A 20,805-nucleotide genomic window follows, 5' to 3' on the forward strand; every position below is an offset into this window, starting at 1 on the left:
CATTTTCTTCATTGAATGGTGAATTTGGATATTGACTCAGCATTATTTCATATGTTTGGCACCTGTGTCCCCGGAGCTGATGTTGCCTTGATTTCCCGGAGTTGTGCAGCTGCGCCGGTCACCTGTTTTCCTTCATGTGAAAGCATCATCCAGCCGACAGCTATGTAATGTTCATGCCCAGTCATAATTAAATATCAAATACCGGGCACACTCAGTGATTTTTGGTGCAAAAAATAAGAGTTTTAATACATACAGTAGCCACTAGTTACAAACGTTTCGGTTGTGATAGACCTTCATCAGTGTGCTACAACAAAAGATAAAGTGCAAGATAATAATTAACAAAAGTATATACAAATACACAGGTCAAATAAGTGCAATAATATGTAAACAACCGTTAAGAAGGACAATCCAATATGTATATAGAGTTCATGGAGAACTCTATATACATATTATTGCACTTATTTGACCTGTGTATTTGTATATACTTTTGTTAATTATTATCTTGCACTTCATCTTTTGTTGTAGTACACTGATGAAGGTCTATCACGACCGAAACGTTTGTAACTAGTGGCTACTGTATTTATTAAAATTCTTATTTTTTGCACCAAAAATCCCTGAGTGTGCCCGGTATTTGATACTTAGTTATAAGGTTTGGTAACCTACTGTGTGGCACCTCCCTATTTTGGCTGTGCTAACATTTATCTCCTATACATGACCAGTCATAGTGATTAACGATGTATCACCCATTCTTTGGTTGTGTAGTAAGTTGTTATATGGGCCAAGCCCTTTATGACTACTAGAAACTGAGCAAAGATTTTAATGACAGTAGCTTTTGGCAAATAAATTGAAAAGTGATCTAAACCATTGACTAATCTAAGAAACTTTATATCCAAAGCTGATAATAAAATTCATCTATAAGAGATCTCAAGAATCCATGAGTGGATTATCACTTGAATATCATGGAAAATGTAGTTCAGCAGCAGAATTTTTGCATGGTTTTTATCTGTATTTGACCAGGGGGGACAAACCTTATACATTGAACAATGCTATTTAACATTACATTGGACTACTTTCACAGTTGCAAGGTATGAAACTGACATAAACATCACACAGACCCCCAACCATTTATGGTACAGCACCTTTTTGTGAATACTGTATGAACCTGAATGGACCTGACTGTATTCTGATAAATTTGATATTTTTGTATACTGTTACGTGCTTTCAGTCAGCATTTGTGCTCTCAAAGTGCTGAGGACTGGAGAAAGGCATTGCAATAAAACAAGTTGGCTGTAGCCACGTGTAACTATGGATCAACAGAGTCATTCTCAATACAATGAGGATAAAATCAGATTGAGGAATCTGTTCAGCTGCAATAACAGCAGATTTAAACTCTACCAACCAAACTGCATTAACACAGTTGATCTATGAATGTAGATTGCAGAGCGACACGAAAACCCCACAGTCTACAAAATAATACCTTACTGTAAGTAAACCAGTAAAAAATAAGAGTTAACTCTTGGGTCTTGCAACAAGGTTGCGTCTTACAACTGAAAGCACCATTAGGATATACTTTAAGATGATATTTTTGTGCAGGCCTGAACCTAAAGAGACAATTGTTTCTGTGTGGTTCTATATTAATATGAAAACAATTCTTGACTAGGACCAGAATGATCTTCCACAAATGTAATTTATTCTACGGCACTGTGTATACTTACTAGTAGACGACCCAGAAGCCTCTAAAAGTCATCATTTTACTTAGTTATAGATATAAAAGGTGAGCTGTCTGTACATATGGAGAACTGATATACACCTTCTGGCTTCCTACTCTTGCATGGCTCATCATGCCACATGTTCTGTGTTCATCAGGCAACAAGAGCAACCATGTACACTATGTAATGTTTGGCACTAGGAGGGTACGGCTTCAGTTCGCTTTTGTTTAGTTATCATACCTGCATAAATCACACAGAGCCATGCATTCAGAGTCCTGAATCTGATCCCCTGTATAGTACAATGAACTAATTGCTTTTGTTTCTTCACCATAAAACGTTCCACTAACATTATACACATTTAGTTTACACATCTTTACTTTTTTGCTAACTGGGTATATCATCATGATTATCATTTATGTCTCTTTTTCCTATGGCATCAAAGGTTTTCATTAACATTTTCTTCACGTAGTGACACATTAACCAAATGCTCACCATTTCTGCTGGCACACTAGACCAAAATATATGTATTTCATAGACAGAATGGAGATGATTTATGACCCAGGGCCATGCTTTTGATAAAGTTCCTCAGCCCTTAAAAGATCTGATCTACAGAAGTAATAGTTAATTATGGGCATTTGTTAGCATTTTTTGTTATTGCACTTACTGTAGAGTGTGTGATTTAGAAAACATACTCTAGAAGGGACATCTATCATGTACTTTAGTAGCATCCATCACCACATTTACCTTTGGTGTGCAAAGACCTGAAGCGCAGAGATTGCCGGTTGTCAAATGACAACTTTTTTTTAGGTTGTAGACTTTACATTTCTTAAGACATTTATGGTACCTACATGAAGGTTTGGTAACACAGTACTAGACAACACATTGTCTACATCCTCTAGCTTTTCTGCCCTTGGTTTCATGTTCTCTTTACATAGAAGTTCTCCTATTCAATGATCATGGAATGAACCGTCAGCAATTTTCTCTACTTATCATATTATGGTAAGAATGATAATCATGATGAATAGCCATATAAAGTGGTTTCCATGACCTTCACTAGCCATGGCTTGTAGATCAGTTCTGGTAAAGACTTTACTATGAGCCACCAAGGGTCATCAAGTTTTATCTTTCAGGTTTGCAGCTTTTTGAAGTCCTCGATTTTTGTTCTTTTTGGAGTTTTCCGTTTTTGTCGTTACAAAGTTGTTTCATATTCCAGACGTTCCTGAATAAGTGCATCATCTTTATACTGCAGCCGAGGTGGGGAAGGTGAACATTCAAAAGCTAAAATTGCCTTACGTAGACTTCTATCCAATACATGTCTTTCCCAGGCTGGATACCTGTTTCTAAACAGGTCAATTTTAATTACAGATTCTTCAATCCTTGGAGGCCTTGAGGATGGAGTTGAAGGGGCTGTTGGCCTCACCTGAAATACTGGCATGCAGCCATCTCTTTCGGAAAATTTTTGATCTCGATCAATGGCAACACTCCGGTTATTAGACATAGATCTTAGAGTGTTTGAAGCCACTTCGGGAGGCAAAGGAAAGGCAGTTACGGGGTCCTCACAAGCACAGCTTGGTGACTGCCCAAATCTAGGTCCATTAGGATGAAAGAAGGCATAGTACATAAGCATAAAAACAATACCAGTTAAAAAGCTGCTAAACACTACACACAGTGCTGGGATAGCAAATGCATCCAGGATTTGGGGGGCCTTATATATGTACCACAGGGTACTCAAGGCAGTGTTCTCCAAAAGGATGACAAAGTAATAAATGAACAGCCTGCACCGTGTCCTTCCTTCCTTGACATTAAACCAGCTAAAGATATAGATTATTCCAACCACCATGTCAAACACAATCTCCTCCCATTTAGTTATGCAGAATTCCGTTTCACAATGCACAATCCAGAAGGTCATTATGCACCAATGAAGGACAATAAATATTCCAAAATAGAGCTGGAAAACTGAGGCAAATAGAGCAAATGTTATAACTCTTGCTGCAATGGTAAAGAAATGCCAGCAAAATTGAATGATCACAGCCATGTAGCTGATGGGTTTCTTGTCATCTCTTGAATCCCGTAATGCCTTTTGATAAGATGCCAAAGCCCATGCCAAGGACACAAGGGAAGCAGCAGCAGTCAGACCTGAAACATGAAAAAAAAAACCATGAGTTAGAAACACATCAAATAAAATAAATATTTACTTTTAAGATTTTTCAAATTATACATAAAACTTATCTATTGAATTATTATTCATCTCAATGGAATTGAAAATTATATGTTGCTCAAAGAGTTACTAAACTTTTTTTTAATTTAATAATCCTCTACGTATGTTATGAATTTTTGTAATCTATGTCATTACCCTATTTTGATTTATCCTCTCTTAAACACTATGCTGTACTGATGATTCAATGCAAATTCACGCTCCTTTAAAAGCTGCTTTCAATTGCTGTTCAGCAGAGATCTCTACACTGTATTCAAAAAGTCTTTGTATTGGAATTCTCCTGTCTGATCCTCTCTGCTTCGGACGCCCATACCGAGATGGGAATTCCCTTACACAGACTGAATATACTGTAGGGCTCTTTGCTGAGCAGCAGTTGAAAGCAGCTTCTAAAGGAACATGAACTGAGCATGTAGAACAGTGATTGAGAAAGAATTAAGTAAAAAGGAGGAAATTTTGCAATATCTGGTGGATAATTACATTAAAAAAGTTTACTCTTTAATGATTTTTTTTCATTATTCTTGTCAGCATAGCTGCGTTTGTTAGCCTATTTATTTTTGAAGGATGTTAGTCTGGAAGGTTATGGTGAATAGCGAAAGAATGTAATACAGGGCTGTGGAGTCGGTAAGCCAAACCTGCGACTCCGACTCCGACTCCTCAATTTCCCTTACACCGACTCCGACTCCAACTCCGACTCCGACTCCACGACTCCCACACATATTGCTTATATTTAAGTGAAAAATTTATTGTAGTACAATGTGAACCTCAGACATTTAATCATTTTTATGATCCAATAATCAAGATATTTAGATAGAACAGAATATATATTAGTGTACTACCCGGTTTTCATTCTTTTTGGTACAGATAAGATATGGATAGACAGATATGGATAAATGGATAGATAGAGCAGATTTCTAATCTGCTTTTGCTATTGAGTAACATTATCTATGAGCTCAAAAACCTTTCAGGTGATGCAGTTTTTTAAAAAGATGATCAACTTTTGCAGCTGAAAAACGTATCCTCAAAAAACACAGGAAAAACGCTGTGTGTGAATGTAGCCTTAGATCAGGAATATAACAGCCATTTATAGGACATTTCATAACTTTCCCAAACTCCTATGAAAAAATATTCAGCACATCCTGCATTGAATTAATGTACCCAATTTATTATATATTTTAGGAGTCGGAGTCGGTCTATTTTATACCGACTCCAACTCCGACTCCACCAAAATGATCACCGACTCCGACTCCACGACTCCGACTCCGACTCCACAGCCCTGATGTAATATCTAATGTCTGTCAGACAGTAAAATTTTCAAATGTTACACAGTGAAAATATCCCAAGCAAATTATAATTAGAATTATCTAGTTTTTATTATTGATGTGACTATTTTATGTTTTGCCGTTTTCTGTGTTTTTTTTAACTTAATAGTTTTCTATATAATAATAAATAATTCCATCATGATCAGGAGATTTTTCATTTCTGCGCTTCTGTTTTTACCTCCCCTTCTTCCCAAAGCCATAAAATTTTCATTTTTTTGTCAACATAGCGATATGAGATCTTGTTTTTTGCGGGACAAGTTGTAGCTTTGAATAACATCATTTATTTTACAACAGGAGACAAGATGTCATCTCTCAACATCTGACGCCAAAATTCCCGAAGCCCACCGCAGAGAGATGTACGGGAGAGGGGATCTCCGATCAACCCAGACTTTTTCTGAGAGGGCGGGGCCCGCAGCATCGAACCACTGCCGCCGCAGTGCTTCCGAATAAGCAACCTTTCTGAGAGGACAGAGCCTGCAGCATCTCCCCACTCCCACCGCAGTCCTCTTGAATAAGCGACCCTTCTGAGAGGACAGGGCCTGCAGCATCTCCCAACTCCCACCGCAGTCCTCTTGAATAAGCGACCCTTCTGAGAGGACGGGGCCTGCAGCATCTCCCCACTCCCACCGCAGTCCTCTTGAATAAGCGACCATTCTGAGAGGATGGGGCCTGCAGCATCGCCCCACTCCCACCGCAGTCCTCCTGAATAAGCGACTATTCTGAGAGAACGGGGCCTGCAGCATCACCCCACTCCCACTGCAGTCCTCCTGAATAAGCGACCCTTTTGAGAGGACGGGGCCTGCAGCCTCACCCCTCTCCCATCGCAGTCCTCCTGAATAAGCGACCCTTTTGAGAGCATGGGGCCTGCAGCATCACCTCACTCCCATCGCAGTCCTCCTGAATAAGCGACCCTTCTGAGAGGATGGGGCACGCAGCATCTCCCCACTCCTGTCGTCGCCACCGACCTCCTGAAGTAGTGAACCTTGCTCCTGTGAGCTCGCTCTACCGCCGACAACCCCCAAGTAATCTAACATTAAACCAGATTATACGGCGGACGGTTTTATTAAAAAAATTAACTTTTTCCACCCCAAAATTTGGTGTCCATCTTATAATCTGATGCATTTTATAATCCGAAAAATACAATATTTGAAAATTAGGAAAACTTCCAAATGAAGATGAAAAATGTTTCCGTCATTGTTTTTCTTTTTTAATGCTGTTTACAGAGTGGTAAAAAATCACCTGACAGCACGATTTCCAATGTGGCTGAGATTGTTACCAAATAGTTTTTTTTTTTAAATATTTAAGTAGCCAAATTTTTTGTTTGTGTTGCCATTATCTTTAAATTTTCCTAGGAACTGTCTTAGAGCTTGATTTTTGTGTGACAAACTGATGTTTTTGGGGGTACCATTTTTTGGATTCATACAATATTTTGATCACTTTTTCTTGCATGCTATTTAGGAATGTGCAGTGGCCAAAACAATGCAATTCTGGCATTTCAATTTATTTTCTCTTTTTTCTGTGTTCATTGTATGAGTTAATTTTATACACTGCTCAAAAAATAAAGGGAACACTAAAATACCATATCCTAGATATCCCTGAATGAAATATTCCAGTTGCAAATCTTTATTCATTACATAGTGAAATGCGCTGAGAACAATAAAACATAAAAATGATCAATATAAATCAAAAATATTATATCCCATGTAGGTTGGGATTTAGAATGATATTCAAAATCAAAGTGGAAATTCAATTTACAGGCTGATTTAACTTCAGTGGAAATGCCTCAAGACAAGGAAATGATGCTCAGTAGTGTGTGTGACATCCACGTGACTGTATGACCTCATTTTGCAGGGTTCTGGCTCCACTCCTCCTGTTCTTCCTTGCACAGGAGGTAGCGGTCCTGCTGCAGGGTTGTTGCTATCCTACAGCCCCCTCCATGTCTCCTGTTGTACTGGATTATTATTATGATTTCAGTGTTCAAAGTGTCAATGGTGTGTGATGTTTTTACATATTATATATTCTAGAAGATTCAGCAAAACACAGCAAAAAAAAACCTGTTGACATCCTGAACAACAGGCTAATGGAAGTTTCGGGGCGTAAAGAGTAACCACCGTTTTAATTTTTTTTATATAAACCATGTGAAAAAATAAATTTTGCAACATATTTTATCAGAGAAATTTGCTTCTTTCTCCTCCTAGACTGAACTTTCACAAATTTTCAATTTGTGAGTAAAATTTGTCTTCAGTGAATACAGATTTCCCCATTAGGCCGGGATCACACATGCGAGAAACTAGGATGAGTCTCGCATGTTAATACCCGGCACTGCCGCCGGCACTCGGATCGGAGCAGGCGGCCACATAGCCAGGGCCGTTTTTAGGGGGGGACGGAGGGTGCGATCGCTCGGGGCGCCACCCAAGCCAGGCGCGCGATAACCCCCCTCCCTGAAACAGCTGGCTGCCGGCAGAAAATAATCATTCATAGTGACAGGCTCAGCCAGCAGGGCGCCGTGCACGGAGATAGTGTAAGTGAGTGACGTCACACTCACTCCTATGACTCACTTGCCTGCTCCTGAGCTCCTCTGCTTCTGCGACTGGCCGAGGAACGCCCCCACGCTCTCACACAGGAAGGATAGTGAGAGATGGACGCTGCCTGATCGCTGCTGTTTGGATCCAGGGTCTTTGCTGCTATATCCGTGCCTGGCCCGGATTGAGGTATTCTGTATTGCGGTATTTTGTGGCATGATCTGGGGTGCTTAGCCTGATGTTTTTGCTTATAATATCTTGGGTTGTTTGCTGGCAGTATCTGTGGTGCTTAACTTAGCCTGCTGTTTTTTTGTGTAATATGGGGGAGGGTTGTGGGCTGGCACTGGCAATATCTGGGGTACTTAGCCTGCTGTCTTTGTGTGTAATATTGGGGGGGGGAGTTTGGGGGCAATATCTGGGGTGTTTACCCTGCTGTTTGTGTTTGTTATATTGGGAGGGAGGGGATTTTGTGGTAATATCTGTGGTGCATAGCCTGCTGTTTTTTTGTGTAATATTGGGGGGGGGTTGAACTTGTGGCCTTTGAACTTTGATACCTTCGAGGATTGGATTGATGCAAAGGTAAGACACGTTTATCTAAGTTTATCTAAAGTATTCAGCATGTTAATGTTCGGGGGGGGCTTTTTCGATGTTCGCCCTGTTGGCAAAATTCCCTAGAAACTGCCCTGCGCATAGCAATACATGGAGCCGCACGCTCTGCTCCTGAGTGCCGGCGGCAGTGCCGGGTATTAACATGCGAGGCTCTTCCGAGTTTCTCGCATGTGTGATCCCGGCCTTACTGAGATAGGAGATGACAGTTTGTGCTCATACAGTTCTGAGAACTGTAACTGTTGTTTCAGCTAAATTTGCAGATGAATGTCTGCCTCGAGCCCCCTTCTCCCCATTCATAGAACTTTATTTGCACCAACTGTCATCCATCTCAGTAATGTGAAAATATGTCTTCACTGAATACAGATTTTACTCATGAACTTGAGACTGAAAAATCAGTCTAGAAGGACAAATAACCTAAATTATCTGATAATATATTACAAAGTTGCTTATTTTAATTTGTACTATTCATTTATGAAATAAAAAAAAAATTCTCTTTAAATACCCAAGGCAGATTCCCTTTAAGAAACTTTCAAAAAAGTACTAATTACAAATCTTCAGCTGCCGAGTGAATAATAAGGATCCTATGGATCTCCATGGTTACAGACTACATACAAATCTTGTGTAGTCTGAGACTACAATCATACTGCCTTTGGTACACTAATTTTTAAAAGAATACAAAGTGAAAGCACATTGCGACGATTGGTCATAATTTTATAACCAGTGGAGGTGCATCCACTGGAGCTTGCACTAATCCTGGGAATGAAAGCTGAGTGCTGTGTTCCCGTCTTAGTTTTAACTTCATTTGAATGGGTTTGTGCTACAGTTCCCGATACAGCCAGTCATCACTGGGGAAGACAGACAAGAGGAGCAGTGATACAGCCAGTCATCACTGGGGAAGACAGACAAGAGGAGCAGCACTAAACCAACTTTTTGGTCCATTATTCCGAGGATCAATGGGGTCCCAAAACACAGACCCTCACTATTCCGAAAGTGATGGCATATCCTACAGAAATAGCATAATTTCATTACACTGGCATAATCTTTCAATTTACTATACATTGTCAAGACGTAAAATAAATGGTTACTGAATTGAATAACATTTTTTGTAACAATCATTTAATTCCTTACAAAGGATTGTTATTCAGTGATTTTTTTAATGATATGCAAAGTGTATAGGGTGGGGATGGTAGGCTGTCTTTATGACTACATACTCAAGATTAATGGGAATCTGTTGGCAGGTTTTAGTTATTTAATCTAAGAGCAGCATAATGTAGGAGAAGATACCACAATTCTAGTGATGTGTCACTTATTGGTTGTTGTACTTTCAATAAAAACAGTTTTATCAGCAAGAGATTATCACTAGAGGACTAGCTGTCTTGTACCATGTAGTCCTCCATAGTCATGAACTCTGTATAACTCCACCCACAAAGCTGATTGGCAGCTTTCTGTCTATGCACAGTGTACACATAAACCTGCCAATCAGTGGTGTGGGCGGGGTTATAGAGAGCTCAGTATTAAGAGAACTTGTTAGATCTGCCAGCATTAAGAGAACTTGTAGAACTGCAGCAGATAAAGCAGATATTTTGTTAAAACTCCAGCAATCAGCCCAGTAAGTGACACATCACTGGAATCAGTGTCTATGGTCCTACATCGTGCTGCTCTCATATTAGATATTAACAACCTGCTGACAGATTCCCTTTAAATATCTATCTACATAATCACAAGTTGGCTGCTGTCCCTGAATCCCATAAGGCACCGCAGCAGTGCCACTTGCTGACAACAGTGCAGCAGCACAACCAGAAGTCAGACTTCGCCCACACGTCACATGGTCCTGACGTCATCACAGGTCCTTCAGCCCAGCTGCCATAAGTGGTAGTGAGGCTTGGAACGCAGACAGGAAGTTTAAGATCCCGTCAGACACTTTCCTCCTAGGCATGCGGTGTGGGTAAGAGCCGGGCAGGGTGGCAGCGGTGCCTGCTGCAGCGTGGGCAGCAATGACCTTCCTGTCTTCGTCCAGTATTGATCTGCAGAGCAGCGCCTGGCAGTCTGCAGTGTATAGGAGATGCTGGGGGGAGAGTGCTGCTGCTGCTCCTACTGCTGCTGCTTGGATAATTACAGCAGGAGAACTGACATGAGCTGGAGGCTGGGCTGCTGATGAGCTCACCCACAGCCCTGAGTTTTACACTGGCATGGATGCCAACGTGCAGATATCAGTATGGAAACCTGCTACACCACCATGAGGAGAGCAGTCAATGTTCTCTGCAGAGGATTCCTGCTTTCCATCCCAGTAGATGGTGCTGCAGCATCAGACATTAAAGGGGTACTCCAATTTGACTATCTTATAATATAATCGCCAGTTGGGACTTACGGCCGCTGTCCCCGAATCCCATAAGGCACCACGACAGTGTCACTTGCGCAAGTGACATACACGTCTCCGCTATTCCTGGGCATGCGCAGTAACAGCCACAACTGCGTACTCTACCCGCGCATGCGTGGTAATGTCGTGGCTGTTACTGCGCCTCCGTGGGGAATAGCGGTGACGTGTATGTTTCACCGCACTCCCGATGCGATAGCATCGGGCCTATTTCTAGTCATAAATAGTAGGCATTCATGCTTTGTTCATAGTCTCTGCAGTACAAGTTTTCGGTATACATTTCCATGTATTATATGTTATTAAGAAAATACTAGCCTTAGAGTGATAAACCTAATACGGGCTATTATTGAAATCACTGCCTTTAGAAGCAGAAGGAAACGGATAATACCATGCAGAACTGCAGGGGACAGCACATTCACCACCATTGCCCTTTATTATCTGTATATCTCCCTTAAGCAGAGGGAGAAGGCTATCATTTATATTATATTATCATTAGTAATTGGGACACACACAATACTCTGTAGAAACGCCCATAGCTGTCAGTGTGCCAGAGAGGCTATGAAAGGCCTTCATTCTTGATGAAGTAAGACATTCTGAAGACAATCAAGGTATGTGCAACTTAAAGGGGATGTCTGATGAAGACATTCATTGTACACCCTACGTCCTATTAGCACATATGGTCTTACTAGCCCAGAACCCTCCTCTATAAGCCAAATTAGAGCCAACCACAGTACCGCCCAGAGATTTCTATGCCCCTACTCGGCAGCCAGGGTTGCTTTGGTGGAGTTGGATGATCCATGGTTCACGTGATACCACACATACCACAGGTAACATGATCAGCCGATGGCAGCTAGTCACAGCGACTTTCATACTAAAGAAGTTGTCTTTGAAAAGATAGCCCATTTAAAGGGGTTTATCAATATTTTTTACTTTACTTATAGGTACCCTCTGCTTAAAAATGACAAAATGTACCTACCCCTTACCCCTCCACTTTCACCTTTCTGTCAAAGCTCCCAGTCTCTATTGACAATGCTGCAATGGACATGTCATTACTAGAGGATGTGACCGCTGCAAACAATTGCTGAGCTCAGTGATCTTATGGTGACATCAACATGATCGCTCGGCCCAGTTGTGGTGTCACTGCTGCAGCATGTAGCTCCATAGAGCGTGCAAGCAGCCTCCCGAATCACCGGAGGAACGCAGCTTTTTGCCTTCATCTTTAACAAGACAGCTAGATAAAAGGTTGGACTGTTTGCGTTCACACTCTGCGTTTTATCATGCTCACATACATACAGTATGTCAGTGTGTTATTTAATGGAAATAATGATCTAGTTTTGCTCTCAATTCCATGTTCTGTACAGGGATCATTGTCATAGGTGGAATAAAGAAACATATAATTCATTTGTGTCCTAGTTATCTGAACATTTCAAAAGGGTTTTTCAAAAACCCGCACTAATGTAACTGTAATTAGACAGACTAGTAATTTATTAATAGACACAAAGGTTATTGATCCACATTGTGCTCTGGATTAAAGGTAATTAGTGAGCAGTAAATGAAGCAGGTTCATGAGTGAATTTCCATCCACTATGGCTTACTGTTTCCTTAACCCCTTCACTACCAAGGGTGGTTTGCACGTTAACTCCCGGGCCAATTTTTACAATTCTGACCACTGTCCCTTTATGAGGTAATAACTCTGAAACGCTTTCATGGATCCCGGTGATTCTGACATTGTTTTCTCGTGACATATTGTACTTCATGTTCGTGGTAAAATTTCATTCATATAACTTGCGTTTATTTGTGAGAAAAATGGAAATTTGGCGAGAATTTTGAAAATTCCGCAATTTTCCAACTTTGAATTTTTATGCCCTTAAATCACAGAGATATGGCACACAAAAAAGTTAATAAGTAACATTTCCCACATGTTTACTTTACATCAGCACAATTTTGGAACTAAAATTTTTATTTGTTAGAAAGATATAAGGGTTAAAAGTTGACCAGCGATCTCTCATTTTTGCAACACCATTTTATTTTTACGGACCACATCACATTTGAAGCCACTTTGAGGGGTCTATATGATAGAAAATACCCAAAAGTGACACCATTCTAAAAACTGCACCCCTTAAGGTGCTTAAAACCACATTCAAGGAGTTTATTAACCCTTCAGGTGCGTCACAGGAATTTTTTGAATATTTAAAAAAAATTAACATTTAACTTTTTTTCACAAAAAAAATTACTTCAGGTTCAATTTTTTTTATTTTACCAAGTGTAACAGGAGAAATTGGACTGCAAAAATTATTGGGCAATTTGTCCTGAGCACGCTGATACCTGATATGTGGGGGGAACCACTGTTTCGGCGCATGGCAGAGCTCAGAAGGGAAGGAGCGCCGTTTGACTTTTTCAATGCAAAATTGGCTGGAATTCTGATCGGACGCCATGTCGCGTTTGGAAAGCCCCTGATGTACCTAAACAGTGGAAACCCCCCACAAGTGACCCCATTTTTTAAACTAGACCCCCTAAGGAACTTATCTAGATATGTGGTGAGAACTTTGAACCCACAAGGGCTTCACAGAAGTTTATAATGTACAGCGGTACAATTAAAAAATCATATTTTTTCCACAAAATGATCTTTTCACCCCCAATTTTTATTTTCCCAAGGGTAACAGGACCCTAAAAGTTATTGTGCAATTTGTCCTGAGTACGCTGATACCCCATATGTGGGTGTAAATGACTATTTGGGCACATGGCAGAGCTCGGAAGGCAAGCAGAGCCATTTGACTTTTTTGGCTGGAATTGAGATCGGACACCATGTCGCGTTTGGAAAGCCCCTGATGTACCAAAACAGTGGAAACCCCCCCACAATTGACACCATTTTGGAAACTAGACCCCCCAAGGAACTTATCTAGATGTGTGGTGAGAACTTTGAACCCCCCAGTGCTTCACAGAAGTTTAAAACGCCCAGGCGTGAAAATAAAAAAAAAAATTTTTTCCACAAAAATGATATTTTTGCCCCAAAATTTTTATTTTCCTAAGGGCAACAGGAGAAATAGGACCCCAAAAGTTGTTTTACAAATTGTCCTGAGTAGGCTGATACCCCATATGAGGGGGTAAAACACTGTTTGGGTGCATGGCAGAGCTTGGAAGGGAAGGAGCGCCATTTGACTTTTTCAACGCAGAATTGGCTGGAATTGAGATCAGACGCCATGTTGCGTTTGGAGAGCACCTGATGTGCACAAATAGTGGAAACCCCTAATTCTAACCCTAACCCTAGCCCTAACCCTAGCCCTAACCCTAGCCCTAACCCTAATGGGAAAATGGAAATAAATACATTTTTTTAATTTTATTATTTTTCCCTAACTAAGGGGGTGATAACGGGGGGTTTGATTTACTATTTATGGCGGTTTTTATGTTTGGCAGCTGTCGCACGCTAAAAGACGCTTTTTATTGTAAAAAATAGTTTTTGCATCACCACATATTGAGAGCTATAATTTTTCCATATTTTGACCCACCGAGTCATGTGAGGTCTTATTCTTTGCGGGACGAGTTGACGCTTTTATCGGTACCATTTTTGGGCACGTGACGCTTTTTGTTCGCTTTTTATTTCGTTTTTTGGGACGCAGAATTTACAAAAACCATCGTTTCATGAATTTCTTTTGGGTGGTGCGTTTACGCCGTTCCGGGTGCGGAAAAATTTATAAGGCGTTTTTATTCTTCGGGTCAGTACGGTTACAGCGATACCTCATTTAGGTCGTTTTTTTATGTTTTGGCGCTTTTATGCAATGAAAACAATTTTATATAAAAAATAATTATTTTTGCATCACTTTAATCTGCGAGCTATAACTTTTTTATTTTTTCGCTGATGATGCTGTATGGCGGCTCGTTTTTTGCGGGACAAGATGACGTTTTCAGCGGTACCATGGATATTGATATGCGTCTTTTTGATCGCGCGTTATTGCACTTTTTGTTCGGCGGTATGATAATAAATCATTATTTTTTGCTTCGTTTTTTATTTTTATTTTTTAAGGGGTTCGCTTAAGGGGTTAACTATTGGGACAGTTTTATAGGGCGGGTCGTTACGGACGCGGCGATACCAAATATGTGTACTTTTATTGTTTTTCTTTTTTTATTTCCAAAAAATGAATTTATTGGGGAATATTTTTTTTTTTTTTTTTATTTATTTAGCGATTTTTTAAAATTATTTTTACACTTTTTTTTTAATTTTTTTTTACTTTATTACAATGTCTCAGGGGGGACATAACTGTCCTGTGACAGATCGCTTATCTGTCACATCACAGATCACTGTGACAGATCAGCGATCTGTCACAGGCACTGCACAGGCTTCCTCATGCCTGCGCTTTGCAGGCACTGAGGAAGCCAGCTTCCTGCAGGCCCCCGGAGGTCTCCGTCGCCATATTGGATCCGGGGACCTGCAGGAAAGGAGCCCCCTGCAGCAGCGCTGCACATTGCGCTGCTGTGGGGGGCTCAGGGAAGCACGGAGGGAGCCCCCTCCCTGCCGATGCTTCCCTTTAACCCCCGGTACACCGCGATCGTGTTTGATCGCGGTGTGCAAGGGGTTAACGTATCGGGGGCGGTCCGTGATCGCCCCTGACACATTGTGCCGGGTGTCAGCTATGATAATTAGCTGACACTCGGCCGCGATCAGCGGCGCTCACCACGTGGGCGCCGCTGATCGCGATGACGTAATATTCCGTCCATGGTAATTAGGTCCATGGTCACATGGACGGAATATTACGTCAATTGTAGGTAAGGGGTTAAAGGGAACCTGTCACCATAAAAATGCAGTCCAATCACCTTCATATTACAGAGCAGTAGGAGCCAAGTACACTGACGTAACATTTTTTGACAAAAGATTCAGCATAACCTGTGCTTTAATCATTTAACTCTTTGTTATTTGGGGGTTTTGGGTCCAGTGGGCGGCCCTATCAGTGACTGACAGCTTTCCTTGTATCAGTGTGCGTATAGAGACAGCTGTCAGTCACTGATAGGACCGTCCACTGGACTGAAAATCCCAGAAAGAGCAGAGGATGAAAACACAGGATATACTGAATCTTTTCTAGCAAAATGATATATTAATCTACTCCGCTCCTCAATGCATGGAGCTTGTACCTTGACACACATTTACGTAATATGGAGAATTAGTGATTCTGAGTGATGTCCTATGGTACCTATAGGGGAAAATGCCTATATAATACAGCTTACAAAGCAACGTGCAACACACACACCACCAGGTAAGTGCAACCGCCCCCTCAGTGGTGGTCTTTTTAAATGGTACTGCCCTATTGTGTGCACTTTTGCTCCTTTCTAGGATTCTTCAGTACCAAATTCATAGACCGTATGACACATACTGTAGACCAAACGCTGATGAATGGGTCCGTTATTTTGCTTATTAGGAAAATTACTAACATTTAAATGAGCCCTAAAAGGAATCAGAGGAACATCATCATACAGTCTGCACCACAAACCACGGTCCCCATTCCAATTCAAACTTTAGGCAGAGGGGAAAATAATAATTATACAGTCAAAGTTTAAAAACTGCGCCAATGAAAACTACAGATGGTCTTCAAAAACAAGTCCTCAGAAAGCAATGTTGAAGAAAGACATGTTATTTTTAATATACCATTTATTCAACACGGTGAAATCTGCAAAACCAACGTTTGTTTGTTTTTTTTCTACCTACTCCACTCAATATCCCCCCCCCCAAATGAAAAAAATAAGTTATCTGACACAACAGACATCATTATATGGCTAGGGTAATGGAACAAAATAGTTGTAGCTTTCAGAATGAAGAGATTAAAAAACAAAGCAAGCCTAAGGCCATGTGCACACGTTCAGTGTTTGGTGAGTTATTTACCTCAGTATTCGTAATCCAAACTCAGGAGAGGAACAATCAGAGGAAAAGTATAATAGAAACACGTCACCACTTCTGAACGCCCTCCTCTTAGTGAAAACAAGGGGGTCGCATGATAACACGGCTCCCGTAACTGATAATTGTATGTTGAGTCAGATGGTGTAAGTTATGGAACATAAAGAGTTAATATTTACAGTAAGCTGTGCAATAGCACGAGCAGGTTTTTGCTGGTTTTTGAGGCAGCTGTGTTTCCCGCTCTTTTTTGAAGATTTGATTGGCTGCCAGGGAATGAGCAGGAAGAATTGTGGGTATATAATAGTTGTTCTGAGCCGTTTTTGTCAGTTTACCTCAAGAAGATTCAAGATCCCTCCCGCCCTTTTTAAAGTATTTATCTGTATTGTTGTGTCGTTTATTTGTGGGAAAATCTCCCTGTTTTAGGGTGGATTGGGTAATGAGAGTAATAATTTAATTCAGTTATGAGTATATTTAATATTTTAATTGTTATGATGAAATAAAATTGTTTTTTGAGTAACTCAAAATAAACTCCACGGCCATTTTATTCCAAACTTAAAGTCTGTCTCCTGTGTGTTTTATTTATGAGAGTGGGGCTTGTGTTATCATGTATTTATCACCCACTCCTTGTTTTGGCTTACAAATACTGAGGTAAAAACTCGCCTAAGGGCCCCGTTACATTTAGCGATGCACCAGCGATCCCGACCACGATACGACATGGTCAGGATCGCTGGTGCATCGCTAAATGGTCGCTAGTGAGCTGCCAAACAGGCAGATCTCAGCAGCGACGCAGCAGCGGTTGTCACCTGTCAGACACGGAGATCCTGACATCTTCTGCCCGCGACCACGTGTCGCTCGTCAGCGCCAGCAGGAAGCCCAGCAGGAAGTGGCCGATGAGAAACGGCCCAGGACTTTCTCGCGCGATCACCGATAACCAGCGAGGGAGCCGGTCGGAGGTAAGTATCACATGTAGCGATATCGCTAGCAATATCGCTGCTGCGTCACAAAATTGGTGACGCTTTAGCGATATTGCTAGCGATATCGCTATGTGTAAAGCCCCCTTAACTCTCAACATCGGCACATGGCCGGTGGCCTTAAGTTAAATCTAAGGAACGTCATTAAGGCCACGTTCACATGTTGAGAATTTGGCGAGTTTTTACCTCAGTATTTGAAAGCCAAAGCCAGAAGGGGAGCAATAAGTGTGCACAAGGCCAAAGGGGCTAAAAACACAGGATGCACTGTCCATGGGTCTGAATTCTTTGTAGAAAATTTCAGACACACAATGTTATTAGCATATATTTCCTATCTAATCACGACTGTCTAACAGGCAGTAATGACTTTTTTTTCTATTATATTATTTAGGTTTTACTTTCATAGCTATTAAGCAGAATTAAGAAACATTTAGAGGTTTCTCTGGTCTTACCAACTACTTTTTAAGTATTTTTCAATCCTTTCTAATTTTATTTCTTTTTGTTTCCTACAAATTCAATTTGCTCGTATTCAATATGCCTGAATTAGGAATGAAAACAAAGCAACCATTAACGCTATTATTAGCCTGAGCTTGATATATAAGCAATAACATCAACAAAATACGATTTGTAAGAATCCATGCTGCTTTGTACCAGCTCCCGTGAAGGCATAAATCCTTACTGAAAAATACCTGCCTGTGACAGGAGCACTGGTTCCTCCGCTACATTCTTTCTTGTGGTTCTCTCACCTGAGCAATACTAAGGAAATCCTGAAAACGTGATGTGTTGGGGACCGTGAGGACCGGGATGCGGAACATTGGTCAATGATCTGGGTCTTGAAAAATATGAGGCTGAATAAAAAGGGATTAATGAGGTGATCCATTTGTTAGAAAAGGATCAAAATCACTAAGCAGTAACTGTTTAATTTCCCCACAGTGCCTCCACAGGGAAAAGGAGGCATTACATGTTGCTGATTGAAATGATTAGATTATCAAAGAAACAAATGTACTTAATTCGGCAGAGACAGAAGTGCTTTGTTTGCAGACACTGCAGAATTTGGCCAACAGATGCTCTAATAGGACATAAAAAATTATTTTTCTAAATAATTATCTATTCGGTTACATCACATCCCTTTATTACTGTCTTGAAAGAAAATGCAGAAGTAGAACTCAAGATTGGTATTTAGTCTACAATATAAGTCAATGTGATTAGGTGTGAAAATTCAAGACATCTTTTACATAAAATGTCCAATACAATCAAACAGCCACCTCTTTATGGAGATGCATGTATGCAGTTACCAAGGTTATTTATAGACCCCTTCCTAACAAACTGTGACTCCCTTACAGACAGTACTAACACTTCAGGTAATGTATTTTCGCATCTTCATTTACAGGAATTTCCAAGTGTCACTTCTCAGCTGATCTTGGCTCTTTACTTCTTCCAGTTTCCCACTATCAGTACCATAAATGTGCAGTAAGATCAAAAACTTGACATTCTGCCACTTTGAAAATTGGACATTTCAGAAAGATTTCCTCTCTACAGAAACAAAGAATTATATCCTTAGATAACTGGTAGTCATATCAGTTCATAGATAGTATGAGCCCAATTTATTAAAGAGAATCTGTCAGCAGGTTTGTTACGCATTCTGAGAGCAGCCTGACATAGAGGCTGAGAGCCTGATTCCTGAGATGTGTCACTTACTGGGCTGTTTCAATAAAATCAGCATTTTATCACCAGGAGATGATCACCAGAGGACTAAAGGGCCCTTTACATTTAGCGATGCACCAGCGATCCCTACCACGATACGACCCGGTCAGGATCGCTGGTGCATAGCTAAATGGTCGCTAGTGAGCTGCCACAGAGGCAGATCTCACTAGTGATGCAGCAGGCGGGGGTCGCTCTTACCTTTCAGACGGCAACGATGAAGACGTCCTTCCGCCCGCGTCCATGGCTCGCTCGTCGGCGCCAGCAGGAAGCCGACGACGAGAAATGGACCAGGCCGATCTCGCGCGATCAGCGATAGCCAGCGGGGGAGCCGGTTGGAGGTAAGTATCACATGTAGCGATATCGCTAGCAATATCGCTGCTGCGTCACAAAATCAGTGACGCTTTAGCGATATTGCTAGCGATATCGCTATGTGTAAAGCCCCCTTAAGTGTCTTGTGTCTCCTGGTCAACTGCTACTCTGCCCCCACTGATTAGCAGCTTTCAGTTAATAAATAGTGTACATAGAAAGCTACCAATGGTGGCAGGGGTTATGCATTGTTCATTAATATGGAGGGCTACATGGCAGCAGATTTAGTTCAGAGCACTGTTAGATCTGCAGTAGAACAATCTTTATATTGAGATGACAGCATTAAGACCAGCATGCCGGCTCCATTCCAGTGGAGTCTACATTCACGGTTCCGGGGGTTGTGATGCGGTGAAATGACATGTGATGCCGGCACCCAATCAGTGTTGGCATCACTGTCTCTGCCTCCTGTCGAAATGAACATGAAGCTGAAGTCCGAGATCAGCTGTAGCCCAGACTTCCGCTTTATGTTCTGTTTAACCAAAGGTGGGGACAATAATGCCAGCACTGACTGGGTGTCGGGCATCACGTGTTATTTCACCGCATTTCAGCCTCGGGACCGCGAATGCCGACACTGCTGGAATGGAGCCACGGGAGGTGAGTATAGGTTTATTTATTTTATTGGAGCCGAACATTTAGTTTAAGAAGGGGTTGTCCTTTAAGTGGAAAACCCCTTTAACCTTACATCTGTGGACTGTGCACGGTCATACAGGCTGTGCCATGTACTTGAGGCCTTAGGATAATCCAGTAGGTGCACTCTTATGCCTAACACAATGAGCTAGATTTATCACAACTATCTAGAAGAAAAATGGTCTTTATTGTCCAAAACAACCAGAGGTTTTCTTTTATTTCTTGACCTGTTCTGAAATAATAAAAGTTGTATTGTGATCGGGCAACATAAAAAAATATTTTTCAACAGTTTTTATAATTTCACCCTAATATGTTTATGGTTGCAAGCTCATCTCACAGAAGAAGTGACCTTGTTCTTTAAAAGAACCAAATCCCCCCCACCCCATTTTCAACTACAGTACAATTAAAAATGAAAGGTGACCTGGTTCCTATGGACAACAACATCATATTTTATTTGAAAGTTGTACTTTTCTTTATATGATCATGTAGCTGGAAGGGTTTTCTTGGATTA

At 41.0% G+C, this 20,805-nt stretch overlaps 1 protein-coding gene across 1 annotated transcript in view; it reads right to left on the bottom strand.

The window, feature by feature from the left end:
• Positions 1 to 588: 588 nt before the first annotated feature.
• XKR4 (XK related 4) overlaps positions 589 to 20,805 on the bottom strand; it is a 386,904-nt gene continuing 366,687 nt past the window's right edge. The window contains exon 3 of the mRNA XM_073583985.1: positions 589 to 3,845. Coding sequence (XP_073440086.1) covers positions 2,899 to 3,845 — 947 coding nt within the window. The 3' untranslated portion in view covers positions 589 to 2,898. The remainder of the gene's footprint in view (positions 3,846 to 20,805) is intronic.

This window comes from Dendrobates tinctorius, unplaced genomic scaffold (genome assembly GCF_039654945.1).
Source record: "Dendrobates tinctorius isolate UK_male_01 unplaced genomic scaffold, ASM3965494v1 ptg000082l, whole genome shotgun sequence".
NCBI classification, from domain to species: Eukaryota; Metazoa; Chordata; class Amphibia; order Anura; family Dendrobatidae; genus Dendrobates; species Dendrobates tinctorius.